The sequence below is a fragment of the Schistocerca cancellata genome, chromosome 5 (assembly GCF_023864275.1).
Source record: "Schistocerca cancellata isolate TAMUIC-IGC-003103 chromosome 5, iqSchCanc2.1, whole genome shotgun sequence".
NCBI classification, from domain to species: Eukaryota; Metazoa; Arthropoda; class Insecta; order Orthoptera; family Acrididae; genus Schistocerca; species Schistocerca cancellata.
Genome location: NC_064630.1, coordinates 70648302 through 70669063, shown reverse-complemented (window position 1 = coordinate 70669063; position 20762 = coordinate 70648302). Strand labels below are relative to the sequence as shown.

Sequence of the window (20762 nt, the reverse complement as noted above, 5' to 3'; positions counted from 1 at the left end):
AAGGTGATACTTTTTAGAATTGTCATTTACAGTTTCTAATATTTTTTGTGTTTTTAAAAGTGTGAAAATATTCACCACAATCATGCAGCGGTTCATGCTTCCTGAATGTTTCGAAATCATTGAAAAATTATTCCAAGGTGGTAGTTCATTTCTCGGTGCTCATCGCTTGTTCGCTAGAGAATTGAGTCGTCATCGCCGATTCTCTATTCAGGCTGTACGCCACACTGCGGTCAAGTTTGAGCGGGATTTCACTCTACCCGACCAGAAGCCACCAAGTAGACAACGTAAAGCGCAAATTGAGGAGAATGGCGCAGCAGTAGCGGCCAGTGTTGAGAAAGAGCCGAATGTGTCAGCTTAGAGACAGTCTCAACAGTTGCGAATCTCTGAGATTTCGACTTGGCGAATATTGGGTAAAGATTTAGACCTGCGTCCGTACAAAGTAGTATTGACTCAAGAGTTGAAGCGAAACTACACTCCTGGAAATGGAAAAAAGAACACATTGACACCGGTGTGTCAGACCCACCGTACTTGCTCCGGACACTGCGAGAGGGCTGTACAAGCAATGATCACACGCACGGCACAGCGGACACACCAGGAACCGCGGTGTTGGCCGTCGAATGGCGCTAGCTGCGCAGCATTTGTGCACCGCCGCCGTCAGTGTCAGCCAGTTTGCCGTGGCATACGGAGCTCCATCGCAGTCTTTAACACTGGTAGCATGCCGCGACTGCGTGGACGTGAACCGTATGTGCAGTTGACGGACTTTGAGCGAGGGCGTATAGTGGGCATGCGGGAGGCTGGGTGGACGTACCGCCGAATTGCTCAACACGTGGGGCGTGAGGTCTACACAGTACATCGATGTTGTCGCCAGTGGTCGGCGGAAGGTGCACGTGCCCGTCGACCTGGGACCGGACCGCAGCGACGCACGGATGCACGCCAAGACCGTAGGATCCTACGCAGTGCCGTAGGGGACCGCACCGCCACTTCCCAGCAAATTAGGGACACTGTTGCTCCTGGGGTATCGGCGAGGACCATTCGCAACCGTCTCCATGAAGCTGGGCTACGGTCCCGCACACCGTTAGGCCGTCTTCCGCTCACGCCCCAACATCGTGCAGCCCGCCTCCAGTGGTGTCGCGACAGGCGTGAATGGAGGGACGAATGGAGACGTGTCGTCTTCAGCGATGAGAGTCGCTTCTGCCTTGGTGCCAATGATGGTCGTATGCGTGTTTGGCGCCGTGCAGGTGAGCGCCACAATCAGGACTGCATACGACTGAGGCACACAGGGCCAACACCCGGCATCATGGTGTGGGGAGCGATCTCCTACACTGGCCGTACACCACTGGTGATCGTCGAGGGGACACTGAATAGTGCACGGTACATCCAAACCGTCATCGAACCCATCGTTCTACCATTCCTAGACCGGCAAGGGAACTTGCTGTTCCAACAGGACAATGCACGTCCGCATGTATCCCGTGCCACCCAACGTGCTCTAGAAGGTGTAAGTCAACTACCCTGGCCAGCAAGATCTCCGGATCTGTCCCGCATTGAGCATGTTTGGGACTGGATGAAGCGTCGTCTCACGCGGTCTGCACGTCCAGCACGAACGCTGGTCCAACTGAGGCGCCAGGTGGAAATGGCATGGCAAGCCGTTCCACAGGACTACATCCAGCATCTCTACGATCGTCTCCATGGGAGAATAGCAGCCTGCATTGCTGCGAAAGGTGGATATACACTGTACTAGTGCCGACATTGTGCATGCTCTGTTGCCTGTGTCTATGTGCCTGTGGTTCTGTCAGTGTGATCATGTGATGTATCTGACCCCAGGAATGTGTCAATAAAGTTTCCCCTTCCTGGGACAATGAATTCACGGTGTTCTTATTTCAATTTCCAGGAGTGTATCACAGATTGCGCCGTAAGATTGGGCTGTATAGCAGTTGGGAGGTGATCCTGATTTCAGTGCAAAAATCATGTTCTCCGACAAGGCTCATTTTTGTCTTAGAGGTTTGTCAGTATGCAGAATCGTCGCTACTGGAGCGAGAAGAACCCACAAGTGATCCGTGAGGTGCCACTGCATTCAGAATAGTCACTGCCTGGTACGGTTTATCGCGTGGCGGCATCATTGGCCCTTTTTTCTTTCGAGATTATGAAATAAAAACCGTTACCGGTAGTTGCAACTGCTACACGTCCACGTTACGCGAATTTCTGTGGCCAGAACTGGAGAGCAAAAATGCTGAAACCATGTAGTTCCAGCTTCCAGCAGGATAGCGCTGCTTGCCATACAGCTGACGCTACGCTCGATATGCTGAGCGATACATTTGGTGACCGCATCATCTCAAGACGTGCATATGTGAATTGGCCGCCATTGTCTTTGGGGCGCATCAAAGCTCGGGTCCACGCTGACAAGCCACAAACTTTGGAAAATTTGGAGGCGGACATTTGTCAGGTTACCGCAGACGTAACGCCACAATATTGGACACAGTGACGCATCAGTATGTTCAAAGCCGTGGTGGATATTTGATCGATATAGTGTTCAAAAAAACAGCATTGTTCAAGTCCCAAAATGTACCACAGTTTACTTTGATACGTTGAGTCTTCTCAGTTTTTTTTTTTTTCAAATTGTAATAACTATGGCTCGAAACACTTTCCCAACAGCTGTGCTGGACATTGCTGGAATGTTTATTATAATCCGTGTAGTGATTCTCGATCTAATACGAAAAAGTCTGAGACATTGTGATAATTGTTAATTTTCAATCTTTCCAGTCGAATCTTTCATCAACAACGGACTTCGTTTTAGTTTCTTCGCCATAATTCGCTATACGTTGTTAAATACCGTAACGACATACCGCTATCCATGTAGAAGCAGAAAGTGGGCAATCATGCATTAAGACGGATTGGCGATGTTTTTTATATGTGTAGTAGGCACATAAATATTATTACTTTTTTTCTGTTTATTTTACAGGGTGAACCCAAAACCCACCGACACAATGTCAGCATTATATGAGGTATTTTATAAGTATTTGATAATAGGGAACCTTGGTCTCACAGTGGTTGTCACGGTGTAATTGCTTTTCCTTTGATTTCTTACTCCTATCTATTTTTGTATCCATACTGCACTGAAAATACCTGCACAACACTGCAGATGTCGGCAATGTGTGTTTTCTTTGAAAAAGAGAAGAACATGTTTCATTCAGTCACGGTAGTTGCTTTCGATGATAACAATGCCCACATTAGTCGTATTCTCAGATTTACATTCAGTACTGTCTCCGTATTTTTTTTTCAGCTGTGTTACTTGTGCGTTAATAGTGATACGCAACAGTTGGATACATTTACTGAGGAGATTCATCTCGTGTATGGTTTTAGCGAATGCATTGTTATGTGACAGAACAAAGTTGCTGTTCTAGCAATGACGACAGCTTCGAAGCACTTTTAGATCTTTATCATCTCATAATTGTTGCATTAGTCTGTGTTTTGCACTGTATGTTTTGGTGATTCCATTTTACAGTCTTCTCCATTTTAGTGAAAGTGCCTTCACAAAGATAAAGACAGATGCGTTTCTAATTTTCTCTACAATATTGTGTTTTGAAAGAAGGGAATCTAACACTATAGTGTTAACGCATTTGTTGACATGCCAATAAACAACCCCCCCCTCCCCCCCCCTTACCACCCTCACACACGCCCCTCCCTCATCCCCACCCAACGCGTACTCTTCAAGGGATCGAACTTAGACGTTTAAGATAGCATTTTGTAGGGCGAATTCATTGTGACAATGAAACGGAGCGAAAATTTGCACAAATTTACGTTATTCGACCCAAATGAAGCCTTTTATCAACACATACGTGTACTGGTAATCTTATTTTAATAGACTCTGCCAGAAGGTAGTGTACGAAGATTTTCAGCCAAATTTCTCATTAATATTTCGGAACACTTTTCGTTTCTCAGTAGATGCATGCGGTAACAGGGAGAGCCGCGAAAGGTGCCCATGGTGGGCCAAGGGGCTATTGCGAACCTGAGCGATATGAGGTGCTGCCATCGCGCGGGAAATGCTTTGACTTATTCTCTCTAGAGGTCTCAGTCACCCCATGAAGTCTAACCTGTTTACTGCGCCGCTTCTCAGAGTTATAACAATTTTTATGGATTTTAGATATACTGATGTAAGGTAGGTGGTCAGTTTGTCTATTTATTGTGAAGATGAAATGTGTCTTAGTCTTTTTAATGAAGCTGTGTCGAAAGCGTCATATCTTGACTGAATAAATCTCTTTCGCTATTGAAATTTTGGTCTTGTTATTAGAGAGTATACAGTTTTTTGTGTAAAGGTGTCAATTCTGGCATAGTGGCCATTTCAGCGGTGGCTTTTTGTCTCTTCGTGTATGGGGAAAATGTAAAAACAGCGGCCAAAAGAGGGATTCCGCTGCCATAAGCGTACTTGCAAAATGTCCTCATAACAGTGACCCAGAAGAAGAATAAAGAAAGAGAAGAAAATAAATTTAACTGAAGGAAAAACGTAAAGCAGCCCAAGAGAAGAAAGGCAGCAAAAAGTAGAGTAATAAGAGAAGGAAAATAAATCCTACAAGAGCTCATTTCAAAACAACGGCAAAGACAGAGAGCATGAACTGCTAAAAAATAGTTTTCGAGTACAAGGCCAGAAGAACAGTGGATTAAGTGTCATTTGTGCTCCCTCTGGGCCCACGAACCCTGTGTAGGAGTTGAGGAACAAAGTTTGACGTTTATTTCTGTAGAGTGGCAGTGATTTAATTCCAGTCATGTTTTACAAGGGAGTATATTTAGCTCTATGTTGAATCAGTTTCTTATCCCTTGTTTTTGGGATTAAAATTATGTGGTTCACTTTGGCCAATCATGTCGTGCAGAGAGGCCATTTCGCAACTTATGTGAGATGTGGATCGTTTGAAGAACTTAATTTTATCCTAAGGTAACTAAACTATTCTAATAAAATACTTCAATAGCTGCAGATTGTAATCATTCATTTCTATGCATTTTCATATATTACCACTCAGCTTAAGAGGTGGAATACCTTACCTTAGCCACTTGCCCTTTTCTCCCCTATAATGTTTCATCCGCAGCTCGTGCGTAAATTTGTGTATCCTTAAACGAAAATTAGACGTTTGAAGTTATTTTATACGTGTAAGTTAGATTCCTTATAAAAATCGAGTATTTTTTTGTGGGGGGGTGGGGCGGGGGGTGGAGGTGCAGGTAAATTAAAACGTCGTTTCTGATGCAGAAATGTTACCGTACAAACAGTGAAAATGTAGTGGGGATGTACTTTTCTCCATTTCTTCATTATTTTGTGAATGTGTCAAGGAAATGCGTTTCTTAAAGGTTCGAAATTGTGTGTAAAGTTTGTTGGAAGTCTCTAAGTAGTCTCATTCTCAAACACTGGACAAATTTATTCTGGGTCATTGGGACGCCATGAGTTAGACTGACTCAAGACGCGTTCCCAGTACACATTTTTTAACGTCATCACTTGTCTTACTGTATTAAAAATTCCACTTAAGAGTAGGGGTGGTAATGAGTAGATAATGACAGCATTTTAATTTTTAAATTCAGTCGACAAGCATAAAAACGCTGGAACTCAATTTTTTGGTGCCCCTAGAATCCGTTAGACAGGCAACCTGCAGTTGAGACTTATTGACTGTCTGACCATATCTGCGTGGTCTGACTACTTCGATTTAGCCCCGTGGTGCAAATGTCCGCTGCCATGAACACTGGACAGCAGTTTATGGTCGCTTCCTTGGTGCTTTCAGTCAGTTCTGAGGCTGCAGATGCAAGAGGGACACTGCACAAGTAGGGACTGTCAACTGAAGTGGACTGTGTGCATTTCCAACCTCAGGACTAAAAACGCCGAAGAAGCAACATGGAGAGCTGTCCGCTGCAGTGGCCAAGTACAGAGGAATTACAAATGATTGAAGCGATTTCACAGCTCTACAATAACTTTATTATTTGAGATATTTTCACAATGCTTTGCACACACATACAAAAACTCAAAAAAATTTTTTAGGCCTTCACAGATGTTCGATATGTGCCCCTTTAGTGATTCGGCAGACATCAAGCCGATAATCAAGTTCCTACCACACTCGGCGCAGCATGTCCCCATCAATGAGTTCGAAAGCATCGTTGATGCGAGCTCGCAGTTCTGGCACGTTTCTTGGTAGAGGAGGTTCAAACACTGAATCTTTCACATAACCCCACAGAAAGAAATCACATGGGGTTAAGTCGCGAGAGCGTGGAGGCCATGACATGAATTTCTGATCATGATCTCCACCACGACCGATTCATCGGTTTTCCTATCTCCTGTTTAAGAAACGCCGAACATCATGATGGAAGTGCGGTGGAGCACCATCCTGTTGAAAGATGAAGTCGGCGCTGACGGTCTCCAGTTGTGGCATGAGCCAATTTTCCAGCATGTCCAGATACACGTGTCCTGTAACGTTTTTTTCGCAGAAGAAAAAGGGGCCGTAAACTTTAAACCGTGAGATTGCACAAAACACGTTAACTTTTGGTGAACTGCGAATTTGCTGCACGAATGCGTGAGGATTCTCTACCGCCCATATTCGCACATTGTGTCTGTTCACTTCACCATTAAGAAAAAATGTTGCTTGATCATTGAAAACAAGTTTCGCACTGAACGCATCCTCTTCCATGAGCTGTTGCAACCGCGCCAAAATTCAAAGCGTTTGACTTTGTCATCGCGTGTCAGGGCTTGTAGCAATTGTAAACGGTAAGGCTTCTGCTTTAGCCTTTTCCGTAAGATTTTCCAAACCGTCGGCTGTGGTACGTTTAGCTCTCCGCTTGCTTTATTCGTCGACTTCCGCGGGCTACGCGTGGAACTTGCCTGCACGCGTTCAACCGTTTCTTCGCTCACTGCAGGCCGATCCGTTGATTTCCCCTTACAGAGGCATCCAGAAGCTCTAAACTGCGCATACCATCGCCGAACGGAGTTAGCAGTCGGTGGTTCTTTGTTGAACTTCGTCCAGAAGTGCCGTTGCACTGTTATGACTGACTGATGTGAGTGCATTTCAAGCACGACATACGCTTTCTCGGCTCCTGTCGCCATTTTGTTTCACTGCGCTCTCGAGCGCTCTGGCGGCAGAAACCTGAAGTGCGGCTTCAGCCGAGCAAAACTTTATGAGTTTTTCTACGTATCTGTAGTGTGTCGTGACCATATGTCAATGAATGGAGCTACAGTGAATTTATGAAATCGCTTCAATCATTTGTAATAGCCCTGTACATTACAGGGTTGGTGCGTTTCGGCAGGGCGGATGTTAGCGGTAAGAAACAGCCAGTACTGCCACCTTCTGAGGGAGCTGGGTAAAGTGGACGGAAAATAGCACGACTGCTCTTCAATTTTCTCACAGACTACGTAGGTTACAAAAGCTGCTTTTCCCGTGAAGCGACCACTCCGAGTCGATGCTTGGACTGGTTGACGGGTGTCGGGCCTAGAGCACACGATCGGGTTTAGCTCGTTCTCTGCCACACCAACACCAAGCGGGAAGAGCAAGCTAGGCGGCGGCGCCTGCCACCAAAGCCGCCACGGGCAACGGCCGCTCGTGCCGGGGTACTCACGCCTCCAGTAGGCGTACGTGTCGCCGTCGGCGGCGCAGTCCCGGAAGGGCGTGTACTTGGTGGTCCAGCGCGCGTACGGAAGGTCCCACAGCGCGCCGTGCTCGGGCCACTGAAACAGGTGTTTGTACTCACGCCTCCAGTAGGCGTACGAGTCCTGGTCGTCCGACTCCTCCCCAGCGCCTCCGCGCAGGCAGTGCAGGCCGAAGTCGGTGATCTTGAGCACGAAGCGGCTGTCCACGACGCAGTTGGACGACTTGAGGTTGCCGTGCGAGCGGATGTCGCTGGTGTGCAGGTAGCTCATGCCCTGAAACATGTGCGGCCACAGGTAAGTATCTATGGGAGAACGAGATTTTGATAAGATCATTTTTTAGAACTTCGTGACTCAGTCTGTAAAAACAGAACCCTTAAAGGATCACTTTGTTGTCCGTCTACCTGTATGACCGGCTGTCCGACTCTTAACCCATTAAGACACAAATTAATTTTTTTTAAATTGATTTTTTTACTCCTGAATTATAATATGAGCCACAGTCAGTACAAAAATAGCCAAAGAATATTTATACATGCTGATATAATGGCCGTCCTCAAAATAGGACACTGGGATCTAACAGTATCATATACAGGGTTATTACAAATGATTGAAGCGATTTCACAGCTCTACAATAACTTTATTATTTGAGATATTTTCAAAATGCTTTTCACACACATACAAAAACTCAAAAAGTTTTTTTAGGCATTCTTAAATGTTCGATATATGCCCCTTTAGTGATTCGGCAGACGTCAAGCCGATAAACAAGTTCCTCCCACACTCGGCGCAGCATGTCCCCATCAATGAGTTCGAAAGCATCATTGATGCGAGCTCGCAGTTCTGGCACGTTTCTTGGTAGAGGAGGTTTAAACACTGAATCTTTCACATAACCCCACAGAAAGAAATCGCATGGGGTTAAGTCGGGAGAGCGTGGAGGCCATGACATGAATTGCTGATCATGATCTCCACCACGACCGATCCATCGGTTTTCCAATCTCCTGTTTAAGACATGCCGAACATCATGATGGAAGTGCGGTGGAGCACCATCCTGTTGAAAGATGTAGTCGGCGCTGTCGGTCTCCAGTTGTCGCATGAGCCAATTTTCCGCGGGCTATGCGTGAAACTTGCCCGCACGCGTTCAACCGTTTCTTCAAAAAATGGCTCTGAGCACTATGGGACTCAACTGCTGAGGTCATTAGGCCCCTAGAACTTAGAACTAATTAAACCTAACTAACCTAAGGACATCACAAACATCCATGCCCGAGGCAGGATTCGAACCTGCGACCGTAGCGGTCTTGCGGTTCCAGACTGCAGCGCCTTTAACCGCACGGCCACTTCGGCCGGCTCAACCGTTTCTTCACTCACTGCAGGCCGACCTGTTGATTTCCCCTTACAGAGGCATCCAGAAGCTTTAAACTGCGCATACCATCACCGAATGGAGTTAGCAGTTGGTGGATCTTTGTTGAATTTCGTCCTGAAGTGTCGTTGCACTGTTATGACTGACTGATGTGAGTGCATTTCAAGCACGACATACGCTTTCTCGGCTCCTGTCGCCATTTTGTCTCACTGCGCTCTCGCGCGCTCTGACGGCAGAAACCTGAAGTGTGGCTTCAGCCGAACAAAGCTTTATGAGTTTTTCTACGTATCTGTAGTGTGTCGTGACTATATGTCAATGAATGGAGCTACAGTGAATTTATGAAATCGCTTCAATCATTTGTAATAGAACCGTAGAATCCTAACTGTATTCAAGTCTTAACTATTTATTTCTTATGAAATGTTACACAACATTTCACACACAGTGTTACACGGCATTTAACACAATATGTTTTTGGTTTCCCGTTGCATTTAGTTCTTACACATCTTCTTTGCATGCTTCTTTTGTCAATCATATGACCAATTCCATCAAACCTGATGTCTGGTATCAGTCTCAACTGAGTTGATGGGTATTCCAGTGGACATCCAATATTCGGTATTCCAGTGTCCAATTTCAGGTATGTAACTGTAACAGCACGTCTGAAATCCATTAAATCCAGTGCATTTTTCCCACGTACTAGTCTGTAGAAGAGCCAGACATTTACGACTGGCATTCTTCGATTTACTTCTGGAAACTTGGGATGTACTTGGCAGTGAAGTTTTACATACAGTTTCTTCGTTATTCTCTGATGTAATTCAATATCCCCTGGCACAACTGAGACTTCCACGGTTCCAGTAACATCGTCTGGACCTTCTTCTTCGTTGGTCATATAGTCTACTTCAGGAGGTCATACGGTGATATCAATATGGTCCTGATCATCTGACACCACATTATAGAATGCTTCACTGTTTATTATTTCTTCTATTTCTTCGTTAGTGAGGTATCTATCTCGTCTGAAGGCCCTTATAATCTACATAAAATGAAATGAAACAAAATGTAATAAAATAAAGTGAAATGAAAGAATAATACATTATCACAAACTACAGAAAAGGGAATGTGTGAATAACTCTGTTCATCTGGAACTGTATTATTTACTAATGGGTAACGTATTCATAAATATACTTACGTAATACGCTGTAAATTTCAAAGTAACTTCATATCCTGTAATATATATTTATAAAAGAGGGGTCGTTACTTACCTCAGCAACAAAATCTGGTAAAATTACCACGTTCTAAAAAGAAAATACATCCGCAGTAGCAGAGTTTCATATTCGAACGTGCATCAATACAAATTTACTGAAATGATAACAGCAAGTCCCAGTGCCCTCTTTCGAGTACACCAAATGTTATAACATTGGAAAACAGTGAATATAACTCCAATTGAGCTAACAATGCAAGTAATTTAAAATTCACATCGTTCACTATAAATAACCACAAAAAGATCTTTGCCACATATTTCAAATATTACTAAATTGTCGATAAAGTAGATACCTGTAATAATGAAAATTGTGCCTTAGTATTCAATAATCAATTAATGGTAGGATTTACTGCTTTTAATTTTCTGTAAGCCTACATTTGTTATAAAAAGCATCAACAAATGACCTAGAACAGTAATAGTTGCAAATTAATAATTTATTGTGTATTTATAAATAAATATGTGCTCTGTTCTCAAAATAGGACACTGGTACTTGGCCTACTCGAACAGTCACTGATAATAACGTATTTAAATCGTTGTTCTACAATTATACAACACTAAATATATATTTTTGTGTTTTTCATCCACATGCGAGTTTGTTTGTCCATCTGTTAAGACGCGTTTTCTCTGGGACAGGCTGTCGTATTAAGTTCAAATTTATGCCACATACTAAGGTCTACGGTCCTTAGGCCAAGTACAGATTTAAAGCTTCTAAGTCGATGTAATCAAAAGATACTGTACTTAATGTTACAGATTTTGAAACTCGAAAACTCACTCTTCAAAACATATAGGTTTACTTCCCGTTGACCTTCAATCATGAAATTTGACAAGAAATAAGGTTTCACATAAAAGTAAAGATAAAAATCCTGAAACTGTTAATTTTTAATTATGCTAACCCGAAAAACATTCCTCTTTTATTCTTTATCCGCCTGCGCGTTTGCCTGACCATATTTTAATACGTTTTCTCTCTGTAACAGGTTGATCTAAAAGTTAAAATTCATGTCGGCAACTAATGTCTATGGTCTCTTGGCGATGTAAAAATTTTAAGCTTCTAAGTCAGTTCAGTCGAAAGATACGACAATTTCTGCCACTTATGAGGCTAGTTCCGAAAGTGAGTTCCGTTTGGTAACCAAAAAGGAATCGAATACAGAAGAAAGCAATTTATTTCACAAAAATCTATAAGACTTACACTATTTTTCAGTGTAGCCCCCGTAGTTTTCCAGGCATTTCTGATAGCGTGGTATAAGTTTATGTATTCCTTCGTCATAGAATGTTGCCGCCTGTTTTGTCAACCATTTGGTAACACCTTCTTTATATCGTCATCGTTGTTGACGCGCTTACCAGCAGGGGACGACTTTAGAGCCGAAAGAGATGAAAATCGCTTGGACCGAGGTCGGGACTGAAAAGAGGATGGTCAAAAACATCCCAGCCAAAACACTGAAGGAGTTGTTTTTGTCACATTCGCAGTGTGTGACCGGACGTTGTCGTGAATGAAAACTACACCTTTTGAGACCTTTCCGCTACTCTTGTTCTGTATTGCATGCCGCAATTTCTTAAGCGGCTCGCAATAGCCGTCCTTATTGCTTGTTTCTCCTCGTGGTAAAAAATCAGTCAGTAAAACGCCTTGCTGTCCCAAAAACTGTGCACATGACTTTTCAGGTGGTCAAGAGTTGCTTGGTTTAACCATTGCCGGGGACGAAGTGTGCCTCCTTTCCGTCGACTAACGTTTCGTTTCAGGGGTTTCATAAGCAACCTAAGTTTGATCCCCAGTGACAATCTGAGGTAACTACACTCCTGGAAATTGAAATAAGAACACCGTGAATTCATTGTCCCAGGAAGGGGAAACTTTATTGACACATTCCTGGGGTCAGATACATCACATGATCACACTGACAGAACCACAGGCACATAGACACAGGCAACAGAGCATGCACAATGTCGGCACTAGTACAGTGTATATCCACCTTTCACAGCAATGCAGGCTGCTATTCTCCCATGGAGACGATCGTAGAGATGCTGGATGTAGTCCTGTGGAACGGCTTGCCATGCCATTTCCACCTGGCGCCTCAGTTGGACTAGCGTTCGTGCTGGACGTGTAGACCGCGTGAGATGACGCTTCATCCAGTCCCAAACATGCTCAATGGGGGACAGATCCGGAGATCTTGCTGGCCAGGGTAGTTGACTTACACCTTCTAGAGCACGTTGGGTGGCACGGGATACATGCGGACGTGCATTGTCCTGTTGGAACAGCAAGTTCCCTTGCCGGTCTAGGAATGGTAGAACGATGGGTTCGATGACGGTTTGGATGTACCGTGCACTATTCAGTGTCCCCTCGACGATCACCAGTGGTGTACGGCCAGTGTAGGAGATCGCTCCCCACACCATGATGCCGGGTGTTGGCCCTGTGTGCCTCGGTCGTATGCAGTCCTGATTGTGGCGCTCACCTGCACGGCGCCAAACACGCATACGACCATCATTGGCACCAAGGCAGAAGCGACTCTCATCGCTGAAGACGACACGTCTCCATTCGTCCCTCCATTCACGCCTGTCGCGACACCACTGGAGGCGGGCTGCACGATGTTGGGGCGTGAGCGGAAAACGGCCTAACGGTGTGCGGGACCGTAGCCCAGCTTCATGGAGACGGTTGCGAATGGTCCTCGCCGATACCCCAGGAGCAACAGTGTCCCTAATTTTCTGGGAAGTGGCGGTGCGGTCCCCTACGGCACTGCGTAGGATCCTACGGTCTTGGCGTGCATCCGTGGGTCGCTGCGGTCCGGTCCCAGGTCGACGGGCACGTGCACCTTCCGCCGACCACTGGCGACAACATCGATGTACTGTGGAGACCTCACGCCCCACGTGTTGAGCAATTCGGCGGTACGTCCACCCGGCCTCCCGCATGCCCACTATACGCCCTCGCTCAAAGTCCGTCAACTGCACATACGGTTCACGTCCACGCTGTCGCGGCATGCTACCAGGGTTAAAGACTGCGATGGAGCTCCGTATGCCACGGCAAACTGGCTGACACTGACGGCGGCGGTGCACAAATGCTGCGCAGCTAGCGCCATTCGACGGCCAACACCGCGGTTCCTGGTGTGTCCGCTGTGCCGTGCGTGTGATCATTGCTTGTACAGCCCTCTCGCAGTGTCCGGAGCAAGTATGGTGGGTCTGACACACCGGTGTCAATGTGTTCTTTTTTCCATTTCCAGGAGTGTATTTCTCGTCATCGTCATAGTAACGCGCCAAAGAATCAAGTGCGCTGCCCATCCGTTGTTGTTTGTGTTGCTCACTAAGAATTTTAGGCACCCAACGTGCGCAAAATTTACGAAAGCCCAGTTTTTCTGTTACAGTCTGGTAAATTACTGTTCGTGAGATTTGTGTAAGTTGACGAGCAACAGCATTAATCGTAAACTTAGGGTTTTTCTTAATCATTTCTTCGACTGAACTAATCACTGCATAAGAAACCACAGATGGACATCCACTTCGTGCTTCGTCATGCACTTCATCACACCCTTCCCTAAATTGTCCGTCCCGTCTTCACATCACTGAAGCACTCATTGCATTTTCTCCGTAAACCTCGCATATTTGTCGATGAATGTCAGTTGGTTTAACGTTCTTAGCATTCATAAATCGAATCACAGTTCGCAGTTCACACGTGGCAGGATTTTCGATCAACGATGCTATTATAAACAACCACTACGAATGGCACACAACACAGAGCGAGCTCGAAATGGCGTCATTTCGCTCTGCTTCAACCAGAGATACTACTGCGCATGCGCGGAACTGTGATCGTAGCAGTGTCGCGGAGAAAAGAAACGGAACTTACTGTCCGAAAAATCGTTCAAATGGCGCTAAGCACTACGGGACTTAACATCTGAGGTCACCAGTCCCCTAGACTTGGAACCACTTAAACCTAACTAACATAAGGACATCACACACATCCATGCCCGAGGCAGGATTCAAACCTGCGACGGTAGCAGCAGCGCGGTTCCGGACTGAAGCGCCTAGAACCGCTCGGCCACAGCGGTGCGCTTTACTTTCCTAATTGCCTTCGTATTTTGATACTCGAAAACTCAGAATCAAAACATGTAGGGTGATTCCCTTTGACCTAGAATTATTAAATCTGGCAAGAAGCAACGTTACACAGTACAAGTACAGGAAAAAATACGAGATTGTTAGTTTTTAATTATATCACACGAAAAAAATTATCTTTTTCATTTGTTATCATACTTGGAATTTGAAATTAAGCTATTGTCGAAAATCTTGCAACAACTTGGATCGTTATCATGCCATTATCAGTGTAGATAACAGGCGAAGTTGGTCTGTATCCTCAATTGCCGTATGTATCAACTATCTATATACATAGCTAAGTTTGTACAGAACCTACTGCACCGGAAATTTGTTTTATGTAAGCCACTGAGTGTATTTAAATACACGTCACGTCCAAGGAACTAAACTATATGGAGGTTACAAGAAATTCATTGTGTACAAAATATTCTATAATTCCAAACCCTGTAGTTATTGTAAATACGCTACGCTAACGCCTGGAACGTTCCGCTTTAATTAGCACTGAAGTTAGCCAACCAGGTGGCTGCGCGCGCAAATTGAAGCTACCTGACAGGTACAATTAGTGTCGGTTGTTTTCGTAGCCTAGGTTACAGCATACAAGACCGCTCAGCTGTTACATAGTGTTCGATCTTTACTACTGTCCTATGTCCAGCTTTTGACAGGAGAGCAAACAAAGGACAGTTTGGCAACACCGTCTCTGTTAGGCTACTTGAATGTGTGCGCGCAACGACCTGAGTGGTTAACTTCAATACTAATTAAATCGGAAACCGCATCACGAATCTAATTTTTTCCGTAACAACATGTGGCATAAATGGCCGTAGCTTTGTATTGACTTATGAGCTTCACTTTTTTGCACCGTCAAGGGACGGAGAACATCAGTATGTAACATAAATTTCAACTTCATAGTCCACCCGTTTTTGAGAAAAAGGGTTCTTGACAGTCGGGGAAAAACACAGACACACAGACGGACAGACAACAAAATTATCCTATAAGGAATCCGCTTTTGTCGACTAAGGCATGTAACACTGAAAGCAATACAAGTTGATGTGACAGAATGAAGAAAAATTCCTTGTTGCATTATAGCTCACATTTTCTTACACAGATTACTGTTACAATTAATTCGAATTATTTAATGTAGAAGACTTATCTTTAGCAAACTGCTGAATTAAACACAGTTGACATAAAAGAACGAAGCACCGGGAAAAAAACTTCTTACTCAGACAGTATAACCAGTATTTTCACTGTGGTGTGAATAAAATAAAATCTAAGTGTGGTCGTTACTCAGTTGCTTTACTAAAGACAGTGGTTAGTACTTTTTATACTTTGTAGCGAAAACAGACCATAGTTGAATAACGTACTGTGTAGCGTGTTTAAGAATGATACCAGTAACGTGAAAATTAATGGAACATTGTCTTACGGGTAAACATATGGGCAATGAAGACTGCATTCTCGCAACTTCTGCAGCATTTGCAACGTCTACCGTGCTTTCCTCGCATAATGTATGGCTTAGTTGTTCCTTGGGTGACTTTTATCGACTCAGACACACGAGTATTTACGTACTCCGATTACGAAATACAAGCTCGATCGTGTTGACCCTTTATCATTCCGGGTCGCCGTGGAACAAAGGGGTCATTTGTCTGAACTATGAAATCCGCCTGTTAAACGGTTTTTGTTGCCACCTTAATGAATTACGCTACTGCTGAAAATTGATGATGCCGTTGTGGCTACTGACAGTAATTTGTGTGAAACAGCTTTCTACAGCTTTGACAATCAGAGAGCGGGTAATTGCTCGTAAATGTGCTGCGTAGCGCCACCGATCACTCAGCGTCATGCGGAGCGGTACTGTGTAAAGAAAGCAGCTGCGACACGCGTTGGCAACATAGTCTAAATGACATAAATTACGTGTTGCGTTAACCAGATGCTTCACTAATTGCTGATAAATACTTGACACTTTGTTAACATTGTACAATTAAGAACCACACAGACTAATGAAATATTGAGTGAACCTTGAAAACACCTGCAGCGCACATTACAATCGACCATTAAATACCTTTCTACAGCACTAGGTTTTCTGAGTCAGTGAACGTTGTCTCATACCGTGGTAACTCGCAGTATATGGTAACATACCTCCTATATGCGTAATACATTTCTTGGCCCTGTGGCAAGACTTCAGCGACAGAATTACAATGTAAGTTTCCGAAGAATTATGATGTTGTTGTGGTCTTCAGTCCTGAGACTGGTTTGATGCAGCTCTCCATGCTATTCTATCCTGTGCAAGTTTCTTCATCTCCCAGTAGCGACTGCAGCCTACATCCTTCTGAATCTGCTTAGTGTATTCATCTCTTGGTCTCCCTCTACGATTTTTACCCCAGACGCTGCCCTCCAATACTAAATTGGTGATCCCTCGATGTCTCAGAACATGTCCTACCAACCGATCCCTTTTTCTAGTCAAGTTGTGCCACAAGCTCCTCTTCTCCCCAATTCTACTCAGTACCTCCTCATTAGTTATGTGATCTCCCCATCTAATGTACAGCATTTTTCTGTAGCATCACATTTCGAAACCTTCTATTCTCTTTTCGTCTAACCTATTTATCGTCCATGTTTCACTTCAATACATGGCTACACTCCATACAAATACTTTCAGAAACGACTTCCTGACACTTAAATCTATACCCGATGTTAACAAATTTCTCTTCTTCAGGAACGCTTTCCTTGCCATTGACAGTCTACATTTTATATATTACATCCTCTCTACTTCGACCATCATGTTATTTTCCTCCCCAAATAGCAAAACTCCTTTACTACTTTTAGTGTCTCATTACGTAATTTAATTACCTCAGCATCACCCAACTTAATCCGACTACACTTTATTATCCTCGTTTTGCTTTTGTTGATGTTCATCTTATACCCGCCTTTCAAGACACTGTCCATTCCGTTCAACTGCTCTTCCAAGTCCTTTGCAGTATCTGACCGAATTACAATGACATCGGCGAACCTCAAAGTTTTTACTTCTGCTCCATGGGTTTTAATACCTACTCCGAACTTATCTTCTGTTTCCTTCATTGCTTGCTCAATATACAGATAACATCGGGGATAGGCTACAACCCTGCCTCACTCCCTCCCAAACGACTACTTCCCCTTCATACCCCTCGACTCTAATAACTGCCATCTGCTTTCTGTACAAATCGTAAATAGCCTTTCGCTCCCTGTATTTTACCCCTGCCACCCTCAGAATTTGAAAGAGAGTATTCCAATCAACATTGTCAAAAGCTTTCTCTAAGTCTACAAATGCTAGAAACGTAGGTTTGCCTTTCCTTAATCTTTCTTATAAGATAAGTCGTAGGGTCAGTATTGCCTCACGTGTTCCAACATATCTACGGAATCCAAGTTGATCTTCCCCGAGGTCGGCTGCTATCAGTTCTTCCATTCGTCTGTGAAGAATTCGCGTTAGTATTTTGCAGCTGTGACTTATTAAACTGATAGTTCGGTAATATTCACATCTGTCAACACCTGCTTTCTTTGGGATTGGAATTATTATATTCTTTTTGAAGTCTGATGGTATTTCGCCCCTCTCATACATCTTGCTCATCAGATGGTAGAGTTTTGTCAGGACTGGCTCTCCCAAGGCTGTCAGAAATTCTAATGGAATGTTGTTCACTCCGGGAGCCTTGTTTCGACTCAGGTCTTTCAGTGCTCTGTCAAACTCTTCACGCAGTATCATATCTCCCACTTCACATTCATCTACATCCTCTTCCCTTTCCATAATATTGTCCTCAAGTACATCGCCCTTGTATAGACCCTCTATATACTCCTTCCACCTTTCTGCTTTCCCTTCTTTGCTTAGAACTGGGTCTCCATCAAAGCTCTTGATGTTCATGCAAGTGGTTCTCCTTTCTCCAAAGGTCTCTTTAATTTTTCTGTCTGCAGTATCTATCTTATCCCTAGTGAGATAAGCCTCTACATCCTTACATTTGTCCTCTAGCCATCCCCTGCTTAGCCATTTTGCACTTCCTGTCAATATCATTTTTGAGACGTTTGTATTGCTTTTTGCCTGCTTCATTTACTGCATTTTTATATTTTCTCCTTTCATCAATTAAATTCAATATTTCTACTAGACCTCGTCTGTTTACCTATTTGATCCTCTGCTGCCTTCACTATTTCATCCATTAAACTTACCCATTCTTCTTCTACTGTATTTCTTTCCCCCATTCCTGTCAATTATTCCCTTATGCTCTCCCTGAAACTCTGAACAACCTCTGGTTTAGTCAGTTTATCCAGGTCCCATCTCATTAAATTCCCACCTTTTTGCAGTTTCTTCAGTTTTAATCTACAGTTCATAACCAATAGATTGTGGTCAGAGTCCACATCTGCCCCTGGAAATGTCTTACAATTTAAAACCTGGTTCCTAAATCTCTGTCTTACCATTATATAATCGATCTGATACCTTCTAGTATTTCCAGGATTCTTCCACGTGTACAATCTTCTTTTATGATTCTTGAACCAAGTGTTGTTGTTGTTGTTGTGGTCTTCAGTCCTGAGACTGGTTTGATGCAGCTCTCCACGCTACTCTATCCTGTGCAAGCTTCTTCATCTCCCAGTATCTACTGCAACCTACATCCTTCTGAATCTGCTTAGTGTATTCATCTCTTGGTCTCCCTCTACGATTTTTACCCTCCACACTGCCCTCCAATGCTAAATTTGTGATCCCTTGATGCCTCAAAACATGTCCTATCAACCGATCCCTTCTTCTAGTCAAGTTGTGCCACAAACTTCTCTTCTCCCCAATCCTATTCAATACCTCCTCATTAGTTACGTGATCTACCCACCTTATCTTCAGCATTCTTCTGTAGCACCACATTTCGAAAGCTTCTATTCTCTTCTTGTCCAAACTAGTTATCGTCCATGTTTCACTTCCATACATGGCTACACTCCATACAAATACTTTCAGAAACGACTTCCTGACACTTAAATCTATACTCGATGTTAACAAATTCCTCTTCTTGAGAAACGCTTTCCTTGCCATTGCCAGTCTACATTTTATATCCTCTCTACTTCGACCATCATCGGTTAGTTTACTCCCTAAATAGCAAAACTCCTTTACTACTTTAAGTGTCTCATTTCCTAATTAATTCCCTCAGCATAACCCGACTTAATTTGACTACATTCCATTATCCTCGTTTTGCTTTTGTTGATGTTCATCTTATACCCTCCTTTCAAGACACTGTCCATTCCGTTCAACTGCTCTTCCAAGTCCTTTGCTGTCTCTGACAGAATTACAATATCATCGGCGAACCTCAAAGTTTTTACTTCTTCTCCATGAATTTTAATACCTACTCCGAATTTTTCTTTTGTTTCCTTTACTGCTTGCTCAATATACAGATTGAATAACATCGGGGATAGGCTAAAACCCTGTCTTACTCCTTTCCCAACCACTGCTTCCCTTTCATGCCCCTCGACTCTTATAACTGCCATCTGGTTTCTGTACAAACTGTAAATAGCCTTTCGCTCCCTGTATTTTACCCCTGCCACCTTCAGAATTTGAAAGAGAGTATTCCAGTTAACATTGTCAAAAGCTTTCTCTAAGCCTACAAATGCTAGAAACGTAGGTTTGCCTTTTCTTAATCTTTCTTCTAAAATACGTCGTAAGGTCAGTATTGCCTCACGTGTTCCAACATTTCTACGGAATCCAAACTGATCTTCCCAGAGGTCGGCTTCTACCAGTTTTTCCATTCGTCTGTAAAGAATTCGCGTTAGTATTTTGCAGCTGTGACTTATTAAACTGATAGTTCGGTAATTTTCGCATCTGTCAACACCTGCTTTCTTTGGGATTGGAATTATTATATTCTTCTTGAAGTCTGAGGGTATTTCGCCTGTCTCATACATCGTGCTCACCAGATGGTAGAGTTTTGTCATGACTGGCTCTCCCGAGGCCATCAGTAGTTCAAATGGAATGTTGTCTACTCCCGGGGCCTTGTTTCGACTCAGGTCTTTCAGTGCTCTGTCAAACTCTTCACGCAGTATCTTATCTCCCATTTCGTCTTCATCTACATCCTCTTCCATTTCCATAATATTGTCCTCAAGTACATCGCCCTTGTATAAACCCTCTATATACTCCTTCCACCTTTCTGCCTTCCCTTCTTTGCTTAGAACTGGGTTGCCATCTGAGCTCTTGATATTCATACAGGCGGTTCTCTTCTCTACAAAGGTCTCTTTAATTTTCCTGTAGGCAGTATCTATCTTACCCCTAGTGAGACAAGCCTCTACATCCTTACATTTGTCCTCTAGCCATCCCTGCTTAGCCATTTTGCACTTCCTGTCGATATCATTTTTGAGACGTTTGTATTCCTTTTTGCCTGCTTCATTTACTGCATTTTTATATTTTCTCCTTTCATCAATTAAATTCAATATTTCTTCTGTTACCCATGGATTTCTATTAGCCCTCGTCTTTTTACCTACTTGATCCTCTGCTGCCTTCACTACTTCATCCC

The 20762-nt window shown here is 43.7% G+C and overlaps 1 protein-coding gene across 1 annotated transcript in view; it reads right to left on the bottom strand.

Moving 5' to 3' along the window:
- Positions 1-20762, bottom strand: part of LOC126187866 (atrial natriuretic peptide receptor 1-like) — a 1317386-nt gene that overhangs the window by 219717 nt on the left and 1076907 nt on the right. The window contains exon 12 of the mRNA XM_049929189.1: positions 7708-7879. Within this exon, the coding sequence (XP_049785146.1) occupies positions 7708-7879 (172 nt within the window). The remainder of the gene's footprint in view (positions 1-7707; positions 7880-20762) is intronic.